At 36.7% G+C, this 19,145-nt stretch overlaps 2 protein-coding genes across 3 annotated transcripts; one reads left to right on the forward strand and one right to left on the reverse strand.

Annotated features, from left to right (window-relative positions):
* The first annotated feature begins 1,302 nt into the window (after positions 1 to 1,302).
* On the forward strand, positions 1,303 to 5,624 carry mtif3 (mitochondrial translational initiation factor 3). The gene is made up of 4 exons (XM_051110589.1): positions 1,303 to 1,492; positions 2,191 to 2,666; positions 3,775 to 3,923; positions 5,388 to 5,624. The coding sequence occupies exons 2-4, from the start codon at positions 2,192 to 2,194 to the stop codon at positions 5,622 to 5,624; spliced, it is 861 nt and encodes a 286-aa protein (XP_050966546.1). The 5' UTR covers positions 1,303 to 1,492; position 2,191.
* gtf3aa (general transcription factor IIIAa) lies at positions 5,224 to 11,003 on the reverse strand. Of its 2 annotated transcripts, XM_051110587.1 has the most exons (10): positions 10,785 to 11,003; positions 10,455 to 10,555; positions 9,876 to 9,972; positions 9,466 to 9,554; positions 9,231 to 9,304; positions 8,657 to 8,737; positions 8,336 to 8,565; positions 6,464 to 6,511; positions 5,920 to 6,067; positions 5,224 to 5,510 (listed from the first exon to the last, which is right to left on the reverse strand). In XM_051110587.1, the coding sequence occupies exons 1-10, from the start codon at positions 10,905 to 10,907 to the stop codon at positions 5,503 to 5,505; spliced, it is 999 nt and encodes a 332-aa protein (XP_050966544.1). In that variant the 5' UTR covers positions 10,908 to 11,003; the 3' UTR covers positions 5,224 to 5,502. The 2 variants fall into 2 exon arrangements, with proteins under 2 accessions (XP_050966544.1, XP_050966543.1); XM_051110586.1 differs by having other exon boundaries at positions 5,224 to 6,067.
* Between the last annotated feature and the right edge of the window lie 8,142 nt (positions 11,004 to 19,145).

A 19,145-nucleotide genomic window follows, 5' to 3' on the forward strand; every position in this document is an offset into this window, starting at 1 on the left:
GTACCCATCAGCGTTAAACAAATTAATCTATTGCTGCTCAGCTGACTGTAAAATCTCTAGATTTACTGTTTCAATGCAGCCAAGGCCTAAGCCACAGGGTCAACCCATGCTGCCTTTCCCACAATGTCTAAAACACATATTAGAAAGCCTTTACAAAGTTTTTGTCTGCTTTTTAGGAGTAAGTGTATAAAAAGAGCTTATGTGTGGGGGTATTAAGGGAGATCCATTTCTTAAAAAAACACTTTCTAAGGATACTACACAAAATAAATAAATGGATCTAGAAAGCAGTATTGTGAAATATTGTTGCATGTAAAATAATTTTAAAAGGACTTATTTAAAAAAGTTTAGCAATATATATAATAGAACAAAACTAGGACAAAATGAAAAGGAGTTAATATTATTATATAGCTGATTATGCTGCAGTTATTATTACTACTACTATTAGTAGTAGCAGTAGACTTTTTTTTCTTCATTTTTTAAATTCAGCTAACGGAGGTTTGAAATAGTAGTAAGAGAGCAGTATAAAGAGAAGCACTGAGCGTTGTGCTCCGGGTCAAATTGTGTCAACTCGAGTTAGGCACAGTCGAGCGCACAGAAACTGACCCACGTGTTCTCTGAGCTCAGTCTCTTTATGATATTCTATTCAGAATGCTTTATTTATTTATTAAAATGCACCCCTAAATTATTAATAACAATAATCATTATTATTATTATTACTATTATTATTAACAACATTTAATAATTCCAGCATAAATCTAACCATGTTCAAATATTCCCTGGTGAAAAAACCAGCATATGCTGGTAGGTATGTTTTTATGCTGGTTTAAGCTGGTCCTTTGCTGGTTTATGCTGGTCCTTGACCAGCAACATGACCAGCATAAGCCAGCATCAAAACCTACCTACCAGCATATGCTGGTTTTTTCACCAGGGTTCTTAAAGTGCTGCCTTACATTGTATTTTTATCTACTTTGTCTTAAGTGCAAGGTAACTCACTAGCTAATAAACTTTCTTCTTTAATCATGCTATATTGTATATATTCAGAATGGACTGAGAAATACCCTATTATTATTATTTTATTATTATCTGAATTTAAAGAAAATTACCAAAAGAAAAAAAAAAAAAAACAGGCTTCAAATGAACAGTAATATCAAACATCAAATTACAAGATTACAAAAGGCAGACATCATAAGGATTACAACATATAACAGCGGGAAAATTCGAAATCAAATGAAAAGATTGAACGCAAATTAATTAAATAGTTAAAAAAAAAAATAAACATTTTAAATTCCACAGCAGCGGCGCGTTGGTTTGACGTCACACGTGTGCGCCAAGACTCGTTTGTCAGTAAGAAAAGTCACTTGCCTTAATGTTTCTAGTTTTATTTATTCGTTCCGAGAGCACATTTTGTGTTTATGACCCAGATTGTTTGTCTTGAAATCACCTGACTGACACCTTTTTCTTCGTCCTTGACGTCGGTTCCGTACGACTCAGTGTAAGTAGCTTCTGTCAGTTTGGTGTTTGTCGAATATAAAATGTGAAAGATCTATCAGAAACCATAATAATGGAGGAATAATCTCTACTTCAGTGGGCTTTGAGTAAATATTGCATGCTTTGCATATCATTTTAAGTGTCTGTTTGGTTTTATTATTTTTGTTCACAGTTCATTTGCTATCATTAAAAGACACACTACCAATCAAAAGTTATAGAAATTACTACTGCTTGCTTATTTAGCAAGGATGCTTTAAATTAATCAAAAGTGACGATATTATAAAAGATTTGGATTTCAGACAAATGCTGTCATTCTGAACTTTCTATTCATCAAAGAAACCTGAAACAATTCTGCTCATAATAATAAAAATGATAACAATAATAATAAATGTTTTTGGGCAGTAAATGAGAATATTAGAATGATTTCTGAAGGATCATGTGACTGGAGTAATGATGCTAAAAATCAGCTTTAAAATCATAGGAATAAATTACATTTCGAAATATATTCAAATAAAAAACTTTTATTTTAAATGGTAAAAATATTTCAGAATTGTACTGTTTTTGCTGTGCTTTGGATCTAATAAATGCAGGCTTTGTGAGCAGAAGAGACTGCTTTAAAAACATTAAAAATCTTATTAAATGTCAAAAACTTTTATATTACTATTAACGTATACTTGTAATGTTCATGATGCTCTCTTCTAGCATGTCTCTGGGTTTCCTGAGGTTTGTTTTGAGTCAGGCACTGAGCCGCAGTCCTCTTCGACCCATCAGCCTGGTCACCTCACCCCTGGCGAGAAGCCCATCCGCCCTCAGGCCAGCATGTTCTTGCCATATTGTGTCGCCCTGGCTATGCATGTCCTTCTCCACAGACACTGAGAGCGGGGACCCCAACACAACAGATTTCCAGAAGGAGACTAAAAAGCTGGACCCGAGAGCACGAGTCACTTTCAGCAGCGTGGGTAGAAAGATTGGCCAGCGGCATATACAGTTATTGGGTGAGGATGGTGAAGATTTGGGTACGATGCACCGTGCTGATGTGATACGACTGATGGACCAAACAGGCCTGAAGCTAGTTGCCATAAATGACAATTGTGATCCTCCATTATACAGACTGATGAAAGGGAAACAGATCCACGAAGAACAGATGAAACTTAGAGACACACAGAAAGCCAAGAAAGGTGGGTTTCAGTAAAAAACAAAACAAAAAAAAAAACAAACACATCACTGCTGCTATTTTGCAAACATATTACAGTGAGAATCAGATTCAAACAGTAACCAACAGTTGTTGTAGTTCTCTAATATCTATTTAAAAAACATTTGTTTAATAGTTACCAAAAATTTACATTGTCATTATTTACTCATCCTTATGTCATTTCAAACCACAGAAGTAGTCCACATGACTTTGCTGTTTTCCAGGGTTTTCCAGCCATACGGTTGTGTGAGGAACAGACCAAAAGTTAATTTGCTATTCATTGATATTTTGTTTTCTATGTTTTGCGTTTTCTATGTCAAAATGTCACTGGGTCTCATTTGAGAGATTCAGAGGAGAAGTAGATTTTATAAGCAGATAAACTTAAAAGGAATAGTTCATCCAAAAATAAACATTTCCAGAAACTTTACTCAACCTCAGGCCATCCTAGATGTAGATGAGTTTGTTTCATCATTAGATTTGTAGTCCAAACAGCTGATAATAATCCACAAATAATCCACACCACTCCAGTCCAGATTTCTCCAAATCTGTTCTGATTAAGAAACAAGCTCATCTACATCTTGGATAACCTAAGCGTCAATACAATTTTAGCAAGTTTTCATTTTTGGGTGAAATATTCCTTAAAATTTCATACAGTTATTCCTCATACAGTTCCGTAATACAGCTTTAAAAGACTTTTCTAAATTCAGTGCACTTGTTACAGGGACTATTCTTATGATTTATTTAGTGGTCCTGTTTAAAGATTGACTGCTGTGGTCACTATGAACTCTTGTAATGTGAAAAAATTATGCTCAATTCTCATATTCTAACGATAATATGGGTTTTCAACAACAGTGGTGACTAAATAACTAAATGTTACATTTTGGGTTAGCTGTTCCTTTTTGTCTTGCAAGTGTCTGATTCTCTACCTCCTTATTGTGCTTCATTAAAGAAACTATTTGTTGCACTTGAATGCAAATTTTTTTTCCACAAAATAGTTGTGGAAATTTGCATATTGCTTTCTTAATGAAATAGACATTTTATGTGAAACCTAACCTCACTATACACCACCCTGACCTTTCTTGGTGCATCTGCAGGGCCTGTCCAATCAAAGGAGCTCATTTTCTCCTCTGATATCTCCTTGCACGACTTGGACACTAAACTGCGGCAAGTCGTCAGCTGGCTGGAAAAGAACAACCACGTCAAACTCACAATCAGAGCAGGAGCTGGCGGTGGCACGTCACTGGTATGGAAACAGAATATGTTTCCTTTAATTTGCATTTGATTTCTAACTCAGTCTACGGTTCAAATGCACATCCCCTGTTGTGTTGCGTAAAGTGAATAATGTTTGTTTTAAGTTAAAGGAATGTCTCAGAATCCATACAAGTGTTATGAGAAATATTTTAACCCTGAGCCTTTAAAAATAGTAATAACTTGTCTGTGTTTTAATATGCTTATGGTGGCAATACAGAAGAACAGAGCAGGTGACGGCTCTGAAAAGTAATTTCCTACCTGTTGTGTATTAGCAGCCAGTATATGCAGCTCAGAATTTCATAGCATTTAAATACAGTTGAGGTCAAAAATTTTACATACACCTTGCAAATTGAATATGCAAAAATAAGAGGATTATACAATTTTATTTTTAATTTGATATATTTTATATAAGATATTTTACATAAAAGATCTTTACATATAGTGCACAAGAGAAAATTTATAAAAATGACCCTGTTCAAAAGTTTACTTGCGCTTGATTCTTAATACTGTTTTGTTACCTGAATGACCCACAGCTGTGTTTTTTTTTTTTTTTTTTTTTTTTTTTTTTTAGAGGTAGTGAACATTTAAACTGCTGCTGGTTTTTCAGCATTTTTGTGTATTTGAACCCTTTCCGACAATGGCTGTATGATTTTGAGATTCATCTTTTCACACTGAGGGACTCATATGCAGCTATTACAGAACATTCAAACACTTACTGATGCTCCAGAAGGCAACATGATGCATTAAGTGCTGGGGGTGAAAACTTTTGAACAGAATGAGGATGTGCATTTTTCTTATTTTGCCTAAAAATCATGTTTTTTTTTTCCATTTAGTACTGCCCTTTAGAGGCTCCAGAAGATACTTGCAAGTTTCCCAGAAGACAAAAATAAGTTAAATTGACCCTGATCTTCAAATTCAAAAGGTTTCACCCCCGGCTATTAATGCATTGTGTTTCCTTCTGAAGCATCGTGAGCGTTTTGCAGATTCTGCAAGGTGTACATAAACTTTGACCTCAACTGTAGTTCTTCCATACAAAATGTTGAGTCTAAATCATCCTTTTACCAGGGAGACTATCATTTTTGGCTCATGTCACTGATGAAAGCAATTTACTATTTTAATATGTTGTGGCTATACTTTCAGAATTATATCTTGTGGCACAGAATTGCATTGTAATGGCATGATTTTCTTGCTTTTGATATGTCATAGAACTTATTTTAACGCTGAAATATTCCTTGGAATGTAGGGTGCAACGAGTGCTTAAATACTAGGAATATTAGGATTTGAAACAGTGATCAGAGTTTACACAGTTTATTTATCCACACATTTAAAGTGCAAATGTAAATGTGTAGTCAACAAACTTTAAATTTACAGTGCAGTGCTGCTTTGAAAATGGACACAGTACAAGCCACTGCTACCCAGCAGATTTCAGGATTTTCTTTTTTTTTTCCTTAAACAGGACACAGTCTTAACACAGATGGTGGAGAGGATATCAGTGCCTGTTGGCTTTGTATCGAAACCGTCTGTTGTTCGCGGGGGTCGTGCTGCCATGTGTGTCCTTCGGCTCGCTTCTGCTAAAGAACTGCAGAAAAAGGGAGTAGAGACTTCGAACAAGAGTTTAAAACCTGACTCAGAGACACCAACATCTCAGTGTAGCTCCTCTACAGAGGAATCAAAAGACTTGAAGCAACAATAAAATTCTATGCAAATTTCAATACAAAAGTGTATTTTTCTGCAGTGGCATGTTTACTGTTGCTTTGGTGATTGTGCTTTAAAAATCATGACTACTGGACTCTACACTAAGAGCGGTTCTAAAAGGTGAACCACTGGATTTGCAGGGTCACTGAGCTCAGAATAAATGGATTTTGTTTTACTCACAACACTCTCTGATTTAATGGGCTGTAAATCAGTACGTATTAAACTCTGGGAGGTTTCTGGCAAGTCTAGTTTTGGAATTTCACAGCTTTCAGAGCTGAAAGATTGCAACTGACCAAGTAAATGGGGATTCATAGCAGTTTCTGATTGTCTACTTTGTGGCACTGAAGATTCCTCTGATTTTGAAGTTTTTGTTCGACGTTTGCTTTTTGGTTTGTGGCCACTCAGACGGGATGCCAGGGTGCGTTTTGGCCGGGGTTTCAGCTGAAAGAGAACATGAGCAGTTATTTTCAACTTAACATTTTAAATACCTGTTGTTTTTCCTCAGTATTTCATTAAACTTTCAATTACAACCTAAAGACGAACCTCTGGTTTCACAAACAAGGCTTAAGCCTAGTCCTAGACTAAAAAGTCAGAGCTGCTTCAACTGAAAGAAACTTGCACTGGCTGATCTTAAAATATAGCAGTTTCTTTGTTTTGTCTTTAGATGCACACCAGTAATGTTTTTTTTTTTTTTTTTTTCATAGGCACATTTATAAAAACTACCAAAATGTCCTAATTGAAATATAGCCTAATCCAGGTTTAGTCTAAGCTCTGTCTGTGAAACTCGGCCTAAAAGTCAGTTTCAGGTGATCAGTAATAAATACTGCAAGTAGTTACCTGTTTCTTTTCTGGATCGTGAACCACACCATGGCGCAGTAAACTTTGCTGTAGCAAAGGAATACACATGAATATAACAAAGTATATAACAATAAACATTTGTATAACAAATTTATAAATGTATACAAATATATTTAAAAAAATATATATAAAAAGACAAAGCTCTTAATAGTTTTATACTAAGCCAAAGGCTAAACCCATACTAATTTCCTAACCAATCAATATTATGTAGATCGCAAATTATTATTTGATTATTTACTGATTAAATTATTAAATAAATTCTATGTCCCAAAAATTTTAGAGTAATACGACAACTGAAATTGGCCAACTTACTAATTTAACATTGTTAAATTCTGAAATATTAAGAAATCAGAATGCAATGGTAAACTCAGGGTTCCTACATATTTTTAATATCCAAACCTCTCAGTAGATTTTTAGACCATGTTTAACATAAATTGTTCACAGAGCAATTTTTTTCAGCTTTACATTTGGTATTTAGTAGTCATCTGCACACAAGAACATTTTGTGTGCCCTTGAGAAACACACACACATGGAATTTTTTTTTTTTTTTCTTTTTTTAATTTCTAGTTTTATATGACCTATTTCCTTACTATGAATAACACAAGAGCATAGCTGCACATGAATTAACAGATCTATTTGCACAAAATTTGGTTTTTCTAATGGTAGTACTTCTAATATCAAGGCCTAATGTCTAATTTAACACATCCTCTGACCATGCTGATGGCATAAAATTTAGGTTAAAACAAAAAAAAAATTGGCTTCTGTTAGGGCAGTATGCCATATTTTAAAGACTTAGGTTTTTTTGATGCATACTCTGTGGCTAAGAAATTACACCATGTAATGGGCTGATGGTGCAGTAGTCATATGCAAAGTTTAATGGTTTCTTGTGCGCACATAAAAGTATGCATCTATATGTATATTTTTTTTATTTTTGCAAAGGTCCTTCAGGCTATGTAATAATACAGTGATAATATTGTGAGAAGAAATCCAAAATGCTTATAATCTGCATTTTTCATAATGAAAAAGTGCACTTTGAATTCATTCAGTTGTATTTTGACTTTGACTTCTTGTACAATACATTTATTTTCATTAAATTCTTAATTTTCTATTATTAAAAAACTAAACAGGGGCAAAAGTCTGGAAACACAAATACTTTTCCATACTCTGCTTTCTGTTTCCCATACTTTTCCAAACCCAGTAGGAACCCTGTAAACTGGGTTCAGCTGTACTAAACTCCACTGTACTAAAATTGGTACAGTTGAAAATGACCGATCTTTGCATATATCACAAGAGTTTTTAATGCACCCTTTAGCATGCAGTCAAGTAAGCCGCGTTTTGAAATGACTGAATAAGGCTGCCCTAAAATGACTTATATGACCATGTAAATTATAGATACACTGAAAATTGTTCCAAATTTAGATTTCGTTAGGCTATATATGAAGCCTAAACAGATCATCCCCTTGAAATTCATCAAAAAACAGAGCTTAATGGGAGCAACACTATGGACTGTAATTCTGTTCTGTCACACCACATTTATTCGCATAAGCACATTAATTAGCATTTTTCTGGTTTTAGTTTTAATACTATTTTTTGTAAACATTTGAAGTATTTGTGAACATTTGTAAGCATTTGATTTATGCACCAAAATTTGAATGAAAAATAACTTTTTTTTTTTTAAATAAAATGTAACTTTTTTATAGGAATTTTGTCTTTTTCATCTATGATTAGCATTTCCATCAGACATACATTGATGTGTTAAACTTTATGCAAAAAAAAAAAAAAAAATGTTTGGAAGGAAATGTGGTTAGTGAGGCAGATATTTCAAAACTGACAATGGAAAAACACTCTTACCTTCATGGCAAAGGACTTGCTGCAGCCAGGATGAGTGCAGATGAAGGAGCGCTGCTCTTCATGGAATGACAGTATGTGGCTCTGCAGGTTGAACGCAGTGGTGTACGAGCGCGTACATCCATCTCTGGGGCAGTGGAACACAACACGCTCCTCAGAGTGAACATGCTGATGCTGCTTCAGGAACCAGCTATCCCTGAACGTTTTCTTACACTGATCACACTGTACCCTGACTGAACACACAAAAACAATTACCAAAGTAATGTCTTGTAACTTTCTGCAAGGTTAGGCTATATTAACATTCAGAACAAAATATAGTATTACCTATATGCACTTTTTTGTGGTTTGTCATCTCCGTCCAGTTCTTTGCCACAAATGAGCAGCCCTCCGCCGTGCAAGAATAGCCTGCAAAGTTATGTCAGTATAGTAGACTATAAGCCAAAAAAAAGTACTATAACTTTGTGTTGCAATCAAATATGCTGACATTTGTACTTGTTACTTCTCACTTTTGATTTATTAGCTGCTATAGGTAAATGACTAGAAGAATAACAAAATACAGTAAATGGTAAAACTATGCTTCAAACCAGTGCATTTATGATTAATATAATAAAATACATTGATATAATGATAAACACCAGTTTGTAGCATGAAGCAGCATTACAGCCTGTTTTTATAAAGATAAATAACTGGAAGCGAATGCCACCAGATGCTTCCGTCATTCAAGTTAAAAATAGCCTATTATGTTGAAACAGGGTGGATAATCTAGCACACGAGCTGAGGGTTTATTTTTAATTCATTTTCAGTATATGAAAAAAAAAGACTGGGCTGGGTTCTCTTTTGTTTTACAGAAAAGAAATTCCTAATGCATTATGAACAACAGAACAAGATGAGAGCATACCTTTGTGTACCTTCTCATGGCGCTTCAGTTTACCATGTTGTGTAAACCGTCTTCCGCAGCCTTCATGTGAGCACCTGATGATCAGAGCCATTGCAGAATGTACAGAACATCAGATGAAGGAAATCAGACACACTGTTCTAATTCAAGTGTTATATTACACTATTTTACTGAAAGGGAGTTCATTAAAAGCAAAATAACAAGGAGACATAAGATGAATGAATGTATAAAGTCTTACAAAAAAGGCAGCAGCTGGGTGTGTGTGCACTCATGGGTTTTCAGCTGGTTATTTTTCTTGAACGCTTTGCCACATCCTTCAAATGTACACTAGAAAAAAAAAAAAATATTAGAACTGAGAACAACATCAGCTGACAGAACTGTTACTTACTACTTGTTTACGCTACAGTATGTCTTAGATTTGTTGAGCATGCAACATGTATTTTTAGGCCTAGCAAGTATTTGTACTGAATACTGTTGCATCAGTCAGTATGGTTCTGGATTGCACACCACTGTTTTCCAGCAAAACGATGTTTCAATGTGACCATCACTTATCATTTAAAGTAAATTTTATTTTGTGTAGACATTAAATTCAGTCCTCAGAAATACCATCTTACTTTTTTGTGGTTAAATGCATTTACATTTACTTACTATGTACTGTTTTGTCTCTCGTCTGTGAATACGTGAAATATGTTTCTTCAAGTTGCAGTTTGTGGTGAATCCTTCGTTGCATCCGTCCTCTGTGCATCTGTCAACACAGCGCGAGTAAATAACAGTTTGTTATGCTATGAAACTCTCTCTCTCACACACACACACACACACACGTGACCCTGGACCACAAAAACTTAAGTAGTCTTAAGTAGCACGGGTATATTTGCAGCAATAGCCATAAATATGGGCCAGAATGATCAATTTTTCTATTATGCCAGAATTAGGATATTAAGTAAAGTTCATGTTTCATGAAGATATTTTGTAAACTTCCTACCGTAAAAATATCAAACTTATTTTTTGATTAGTAATATGCATTGCTAAGAACTTCAGTATTGAATTTCTCAATAGTTAGATTTTTCTGCACCCCCAGATTTTCACATAACTGCATCTCTGCCACATAATGTCCTAACAAACCATACATCAGTGAAAAAGCCCTTGATGTACAAATCTCAGTATCATAAAATTGACCCTTCTGACTGGTTTTGTGGTCCATCCTCACATTTATATAAACTCACTCACATGTAGGGTCTGTCGCCGGTGTGTGTCAGTGTATGGCGAGCAAGATGATATTTCGTGCAGAAGGATTTGCTGCAGTCGCTGTGCTCGCACTTAAACGGCCTCTGCAAGTAACGTTAATCAATGAATACAATTATCGTCCACATCAAACTGCTGACAGCCTTGACAAACTTACTTGGGCTGAACTCTGACAAATGTCTTTTCGTTTCAATCTCTTTTATCACAGTTAAAATGGCTTCCAGAACGCGCCATACATGCGCAAATAAAAGGGAAACGTTTATTTCTATGAGATTTATTCACACAATCTTCGCTCACGTGTTGGGCTTAGCTTACCTCCCCTGTATGTTTGCAGAGATGCGCTTCTAGCTTCCATGCTTTGTTGTACGACGCTTGACAGTCAGAAAACGAACAAATAAATGTTGCGCTAGGTTTAACGTTGGTTTCACACATTGTCATATGTTCAGTTCAGCTACACGATATGGCTAGAGCTACCGCGTGTGCGCCTTCATTTTGACAGCCCACGACACATCTGACGTCACAACGTACGTCATCCTGTATGGAACGCCAGTGAGGCCAAAAGCTTGAAAATGCATAAGTGATTGAAATGATATAGCTGTCTGTTATTTGGAAAAACAGAACTGAATATGTGAAAAGAAAAACTATTATTAGACCTTTTTTAGAGGGTGGGCTTAATGTCCTTGACTTTAGTACTCTTAATATGATTTTTAAAATCAGTTGGATTAAACATTGCTTGGCCCAGACTAAATCTGTATGGTTTTATATCCCCAATCTATTTTTTGAAAAGTGTGGTGGGTTATCTTTTCTACTGTCGTGTGACTTCAAATACAGTAAACTTCCCATATTCCCAATTATCAAACTTTCATAAGCAATCATTAGCAGCATGGAAATTAGCCTTTAAACATAATTTCTCTCCTCATTCATGCATACTATGGAATAACCAATTTGTGTTGTCTAAAAATAGGAGTATATTTAAAAAAAAGATTGGTTTCATAAAGGGATTATATTTCTTTCTGACTTATTGAACACTAATGGTGAGATTTATACTTATCGCCAATTTCTTTCTTTCTCTGGGATTGAATCTTCTTGTAGTGATTATAATTTGGTTGTGAAAAGCATTTCCCCTAAATTGATTTACCTTGTAAAAATACATCTCAGTTATAATTCAGCTGTCCGACAAATTCCAAATCTTGTTATTGGAGGTATTAATATCATGGATTTTAAATGTAATAAGTCACACATTAGAAAATGTCTTACTCGAGATGTCAGCTGTTACCCAAAAGCACTCATGAAGTGGAAACAATTCTTCCTCATACCTTCTAATGAGAAAATATGGTCGCATCTAATAAATTTTTACTCCCAAATAAGGTGAAGGAAATACATTTTAAGATATGGCACAGGTACTATCCTTGTAACTCTTTTATTAACAAGTTTAGAAAAGATGTCTCACCTAAATGTTCATTTTGTAATTTAGAAAATGAAACACTTACACACTTATTTCATAATTGTAAATACTCTGAAGATTTTTGGAAGCAGGTATCTAGGTTGGTTTTTGATATATTTTATAAAATAATTAAAATAGATGAATCTATGATCTTTTTTTTTTAATTGCAATACTGGATCACATGTAGTAGATAACACTTTAAAGGTGTTAATACTTCTTGGGAAGTTCCATATACATAAAACAAAAATATGTCTATTACTCCCTCTTTTAATTTTTTTTTGTAAAGACCTTAATATATTTTATGACTCATTGATCTCAGGTACCAGAAACAAGAAATGTATAAAAACGTCTCTAATATTAAAAAATGTTGTTTGTAAAATTTAATTTTTTACCCTCCATGATGCATACTTGTTATATGTGTCCCCCACTTTTACTTCTGTTTATATTATGTTTGATGTTAAGTATCTTTGTATTTTTGTTCTTGAAAGAGAAATAAATAAATAATAAATAAATAAATATAGCTGTCTAGTTTTATAATTTAGTTTTTTAAATTTATTTATTTATTTTGTATAATTAAATTAATATTAAATGAATATTTTATGTGAATTGCATAGTTTTAATTTCAATAATGTATAACCCAGTTAATCCATGTCCACACATCATGTAATTTTAATCTTGGCACTCTTTTCCATTACATAAATCAAGTACTTGAGTTGATTGAGAGAAAAAAAAATAAAAAATAAAAAAATAAAAGTGTGCATCAGTTGTTTTGCGGACTTTGAGATGTGGGTGTTGTGCTCAAAAGCAGAAGAGGGTGAACTTACAGGCATATTGATTTTATATGGATAGTTTACCCAAAAATGAAAATTACCCCATGATTTACTCACCCTCAAGCCATCCTAGGTCATCCTAGGACAGTTAGCAGAAGCTTTTAAAGTTTTAAATATGGGTAATTTTCTTACAAAAAGCATCAGTTCATCAGTTCTCAAGGGGTCTTTATTAATTCTCTGTCAACAGTGCTGGGTGGATTACTCGCAAACTTTAGTCCATTACTGATTCCAAATTATATGACAGCAATTATAGTTAGTAATATAATACATTACATTACACATTTTTAGGTGTGACTACTTTTTGATACAATTTGAAGTGACTCATTTATCACATTTGTTTAAACAGGATAATCTTTTACTATATTGATATAAAAGCACAAAGGGGAAGAAAAATGTATTGCGTTTGTTGTCATTAACAACAAAAAGTGCACTAAACATTACATTACATCAAGGTTTCCCAAACTGGGATTTGTGAGGGAACTGCAGGGGTTGCTAAGTGAAATGAAAGCTAACAATTAATTAAATCATTATAATAAATTAAAATAAATAATTTTAAAATAGTAACAATCAAAATGAGACACTTACTAAAAAATAAATATTTTATTTATTTACCTGCATGTAATGTCACCACTCATGAATGTCACAGAACTGTGAGCATGCAACTGTATTATTTAATTATTAAACTTAATTATTAACGTCTTACCTTAAAATCTCAGGGAATTTCAAGTAAACATAATTCAAATAAATATATTAGGTAAAAAGAGGTTATACATATTGAATTTGTGCATTTTCATGTGTTGAAACACCTACCAAAGACATACAGTACAGTAGTAATGTATGGTTAAATCACAGAGTGATCATTTAAATAAAAGTGAACGTTCTCATCAGTTGTTGCTTTTGAGAAAACACTTCTTAAAATTTTATTTATTATTGTAAATCCAGTGTTCAAATGTTGTGTGGCATCTCAATTTTCTGTGTAATTATAGTCACCATGTATGTGAATGTTCACTGGAAGACTTTGTGAATGTGTATAAGTGGTAGGCAAGGAAAAAAGAAACATTTTACAGATGAAAAAGAAGAATAAGAGACAATAAACAAAATTATGACTAATTTATTACGATTGTGTGAATAATATGTAATTATGTAATGAAAAAATTCAACTGTACTGTTATTACAAAAATTATTTAAATGTAAAATAATTTATTATAACTACCTAACTTTTGGAATCTGATTATCCGTATTACATGTAATCTGTAGGCGCCGCAGCCCTCCGGGGCGGAACAGGAGGCGCCGCAGCCCTCCGGGGCGGAACAGGAACCTGCGTCATGGTCTGGGACCTGGGGAGAGCAGGGACAGAGGAGGCAGAGAGAACAGGAAGAGAAGCAGAGAGACCACAGGATAACGCCGCCTCCATAGGAGGTTCTACAGCCGTTGGCGCAGCTTCTCTGAAGGGGAAGGCCTCTGGAGCAGACTTGAGACCAGACGGGACCTCTGGAGCAGACTTGAGACCAGACGGGACCTCTGGAGCTGACTTGAGACCAGACGGGACCTCTGGAGCTGACTTGAGACCAGACGGGACCTCTGGAGCTGACTTGAGACCAGACGGGACCTCTGGAGCAGACTTGAGACCAGACGGGACCTCTGGAGCTGACTTGAGACCAGACGGGACCTCTGGAGCTGACTTGAGACCAGACGGGACCTCTGGAGCTGACTTGAGACCAGACGGGACCTCTGGAGCTGACTTGAGACCAGGCGGGAGCTCTGGAGCAGGAAACCGCATTATGGCCTGGGACCTGGGAACAGCAGAGACAGAGAAGGCAGACAGAATAAGGGGAGAAGCAGAGAGGTCGTAGAGGGATGCCGCCTCCATGGGAGGATCTACAGCCAAGGCTGACACCTCAGGAGGCATTGGCATGGCTTCTCCAAATGAGGGGAGCTCTGGAGCAGACTTGAGATCAGACGGGAGCTCTGGAGTGTAGTGTGCGGCCCACATACTGAGAATGGTGATTGCCATCACACTGACAGACATGATGTGACAAGGCTCTGGGCGGTCAGACGAGACGTAACTTGGCTCTGGACAAATAGACGAGACATGACGAGGCACTGGGAGGTCTGATGAAACATGGGGAGGCTCTGGGCCATCGGGCAGGGCGTGACTTGAACTGGCTTGTGAAGATCAATGACCTTACTTGACTCAGGAACCACGACTGTGACCTTGCTTGACTCAGGAACCACGGCTGTGACCTTGCTTGACTCAGGAACCACGGCTGTGACCTTGCTCGACTCAGGAGGAGTGGCCCTGACTTCACTTGGCTTGTGAAGGTTAACAATGACTTTACTTGGTTCAGGAACGACAGCCTTGAGGTTGCTTGACGCAGGAACGACAGCCTTGATGTTGCCTGACGCAGGAACGACCGCCTTGACGTTGTTGGACTTGGAAGCTTGACTGGACTCGGAAGCTTGACTTGGCTCTGGAATAACAGCAGCAGCTTGACTTGGCTCATGAGGAACTGCTATAACCTGGCTTGGCTCATGGAGATCCGCTGTACCAGGACTTGACTCGTGAACAATATGGCTTGGCTCAGGAACAACAGCTGTTACGTGACTTGACTCAGGAATAACATGGCTTGACTCAGGAACAACAGCTGTAGCATGACTTGACTCGTGGGGAATAATTGTGACTTGGCTTGACTCGTGGGAAACAGCTGTGACCTGGCTTGACTCGTGGGGAATGACAGCTGTGTCTTGACTTGACTCTGTGTCTTGACTTGACTCAGGGGTAGAGGCTTGGAGACGGCGGCCATCTTGTGCAGTGGCTTGGAGACAGCGGCCATCTTGTGCAGTGGCTCTGGCGTGGCAGCCATCTTGTGCGGTGGCTCAGGAAAGATGGCTGTAACTTAACTTGACACAGGAACAATAGCCGTAGCTTGACTTGACTTGGAAACTTGACTTAACTCAGGAAATACAGCTGCAACTTGACTTGACTTGGAGACTTGACTTGACTCAGAAAACACAGTAGCAACTTGCCTTGACTCGGAAACTTGACTTGACTCAGGAAACACAGCTGCAACTTTATATGGCTCTGGTATGGCGGCTGTGACGTGACGGAGCTCTGTTCTCGCCGCCATCTTGTGAACGGGCTCCACCGTCGCCGCCATCTTGTGAACGCGCTCCGACGCGGCCGCCATCTTGTGCGCGGGCTCTGCTGACGCAGCCATAGCTCGAGCACGATTTCACAAGCGATCCAGGTGGAAAACCTGTTTGTGGCGTCGTGATCCGGCGTTACCGCCAATCTGCGAGAGGGGTGCGCGGCTGCTCTGTCTGCGTTGTCGCGTACCTCCTTTGCGACCCCCACAGTACACGGTGAGCCCACACACAATAACGCAAAGTTCAAGAAAGCAGCCAAAGATGAGCGCGGACCCTCGCGTCTGAGTCTAGCCTTTAAGTGCTCGTTTGCGCCGTCACAAAAAATCTCAATTATAATACAGTCCGGTTGGGTGGAATAATTAGCAAAAACTAAGAACTCACGGGTGTACTGCTCGAGTGAACGTTGTCCTTGCTTTATCCGGTATAGAATCCTGTCAGTGTCTGTATCTGAATGTCCGGGGGTGGAGCTGCTGGATCCTGTTGCGACGGATTGTTCTGTAACCGGGAGTGAGGGACGAGAGGCGAGCGGATCCACATGCGAGCTTTTATTAATGGGACGAGACAGATACATGGTCGGACAGGCAGGGTCAGATCAACAGTAACCAGGTGTGTCAGAGGCGAGACGAGAGAATAGTCCTTAATGACGAGCGATAATCCAAAGGCAGGCGGCTAGACAGTCCAAACGAGATAACCAGGTGGGAAAAACAAAAACACAGGGAACTAGGAAACAAGAAACTAGGAAGCGGTAACAATAAGAAACAACAATACAACAATCCATGCCTTGCAAGGGGAAAGTCCGGGGTTTTTATAGTGAGCCTGATTGGCTACCGGAGGCAACACAATGGGCGCGGTGGAGGATGGGAGATGCAGTCCGAAGTGCAAAGTACCAGTCAGCGTGTAATGCAAAGGTGAGAGTGACATCTGGTGGTGAGCGGTCCGCAGAGCACCGACCAGATTCGTGACATAATCATTTACTACCCAGCACTGCCTATCAATGTGCACTTTTGCTTGCCCGACTCTGTGAGCACTCTTCTGAAGCCTAAAATGACAAATGTACACCTTATATAGTCTTGTAGACTTGAGCACACAGTGGTCAAGTGTGCAAGAAAAAAACGCATGAAGTGTGATATGATCAGTGTTGGGAAGGTTACTTTGGAAATGTAATAGGTTAAAGATTGCAAGTTACTTGATTTAAAATGTAATAAGTAGTGTAACTTTTCAATTACTTTATTAAAGTAATGTAACTTATTACTTTTAATTACTTTGTGATTACTTTTCTAACTTTCTAATATTTTCAACTGTTAATCATTTTGAAACATTTAAAGCAGGCAGAGTGAACCTTACAGTAGCACTCAACACTGATTACTGTCAGACTTTCAAAATCCTTTATCACTTGAATTAAGATTATAATAAGTAAGGGATAATATGTGACCCTGGACCACAAAACCAGTCATAAGTGTAAATTTTTCAAAATTGAGCTTTATACATCATCTAAAAGCTGAATAAATAAGCTTTCCATCGATGTATGGTTTGTTAGGATAGAACAATATTTGGCAGAGACGCAGCTATTTCAGTATGTGGAATCTGAGAAAATCGCCTTTAAAGTTTTCCAAATTAAGTTCTTTGCAAAGCATATTACTAATAAAAAATTAAGTTTTGATATATCTACAGTAGGAAAACTACAAAATATCTTCATGAAACATGATCTTTACTTAATTTCCTAATGATTTTTGGCATAAAAGAAAAATCTATAATTTTGACCCATACAATGTATTTTTGGCTATTGCTACAAATATACCCCAGTGACTTAAGACTGGTTTTGTGGTCCAGGGTCACATATACATCTTTATTTTGCGATAACAACTGGCTGAATGTACATTATCTCACTTATTACACGGCTGCTTGATAGATTATTTAGATGTTTCGTGTCAAAATAATTAGACACGAAACACTGATCTGAGTTGAAATATTTGAACGCAAATCTTCCATGAAGAAATAAGTTGCTAGCAAACGGCAAGTTCAAACTAGAAATTTAAGGGATACAGTGCAGTCATACCAGTTTTCTTACACAACATTTCACCACATAAATAATTAAGTAGTAGTACTAGTTTGTTAGTTATCTTATAATCCATTACAATGTACAAAAAAAAAAAAAAAATGGCAGCAGCTGCATTTGTATGAAACAATAGAGCAAGTTCACGATACCAGGATGACATAATTAAGAAATTGTCTATATAATATTGAATTAAGGTTTAATATTTTATTAGCTAACCAAACACAAAGCTTCCGCCAAGAAAAATGATCAAGCATATAGCACTGACTTAAGTTGTCCCGAAAGAGTCTGAGCTGTGTAATAATTTAATTTAAAGCACAGCCACCACAAATTCAGACTTATATTTTCGGGCTTTTTATGCATTTTATTGTGATAGGACAGTAGAGAGATGACAGGAAAGTGCTGGGAGGAGAGAGGGGAGCGGGATCTGCAAAGGACCTCGAGACAGGATCGAACTCGGGTCACCGTGAGCGCAGTTGCACTATATGTCATAACAAGATCATAACATAAATAACATCATAAGAAGAAATAGTTTAATAGCTATGATACTGGGTTTGAAATCAAATGTTATGACAGAAAACACTAGCATTTAACAATACCTTGGAAAAAACAATCTTAAAAAATAAAATTTATGCATAAACCCAAATAGGAGATAAAACAGTTATTGAATAAGCATATGTGTCCTATTCTGTGTCCTAAACTCCTGAAACATTGGTGTCTCATTTCAGAGTAGTCAATGCAGTTTAAAAGAAGTCAATTAAATCTGTAAGTGGGGGTGTGTGTGAAAAAATTCAGATGTAATCCCCTTTGTAATCACTGGCATTTTTCAAAAGTAAATGTAATTTAATTACATATTTTTTCTCAGGAACTGTAACTAATTACAATTACATTTATTTTGTAATTAAATTTCGTAATTCCGTTACATGTAACTAGTTACTCCCCAACACTGGATATGATGCTCTGTTTTGGTTTCATTTTCATTGTGTTCAGTTTACATTTTGCCTGCCTTAGTTTTCCTCTGTTCTCATTTTCCCTTCATTTGTTTGTCACCGTGGTTATTGATTAATTAGATCTCTCTTTATATTCAGTTAATCATCTCGAGTCTGTTTTATTTAATTCATACTATTGTTTTGGAGACATTCTGCATCTCCTTCATTTTCATTGGACACTAAACATAACAGTTTGACTGCCAAAATACAGAG

Source organism: Labeo rohita, chromosome 5 (assembly GCF_022985175.1).
Source record: "Labeo rohita strain BAU-BD-2019 chromosome 5, IGBB_LRoh.1.0, whole genome shotgun sequence".
Classification (NCBI taxonomy): domain Eukaryota; kingdom Metazoa; phylum Chordata; class Actinopteri; order Cypriniformes; family Cyprinidae; genus Labeo; species Labeo rohita.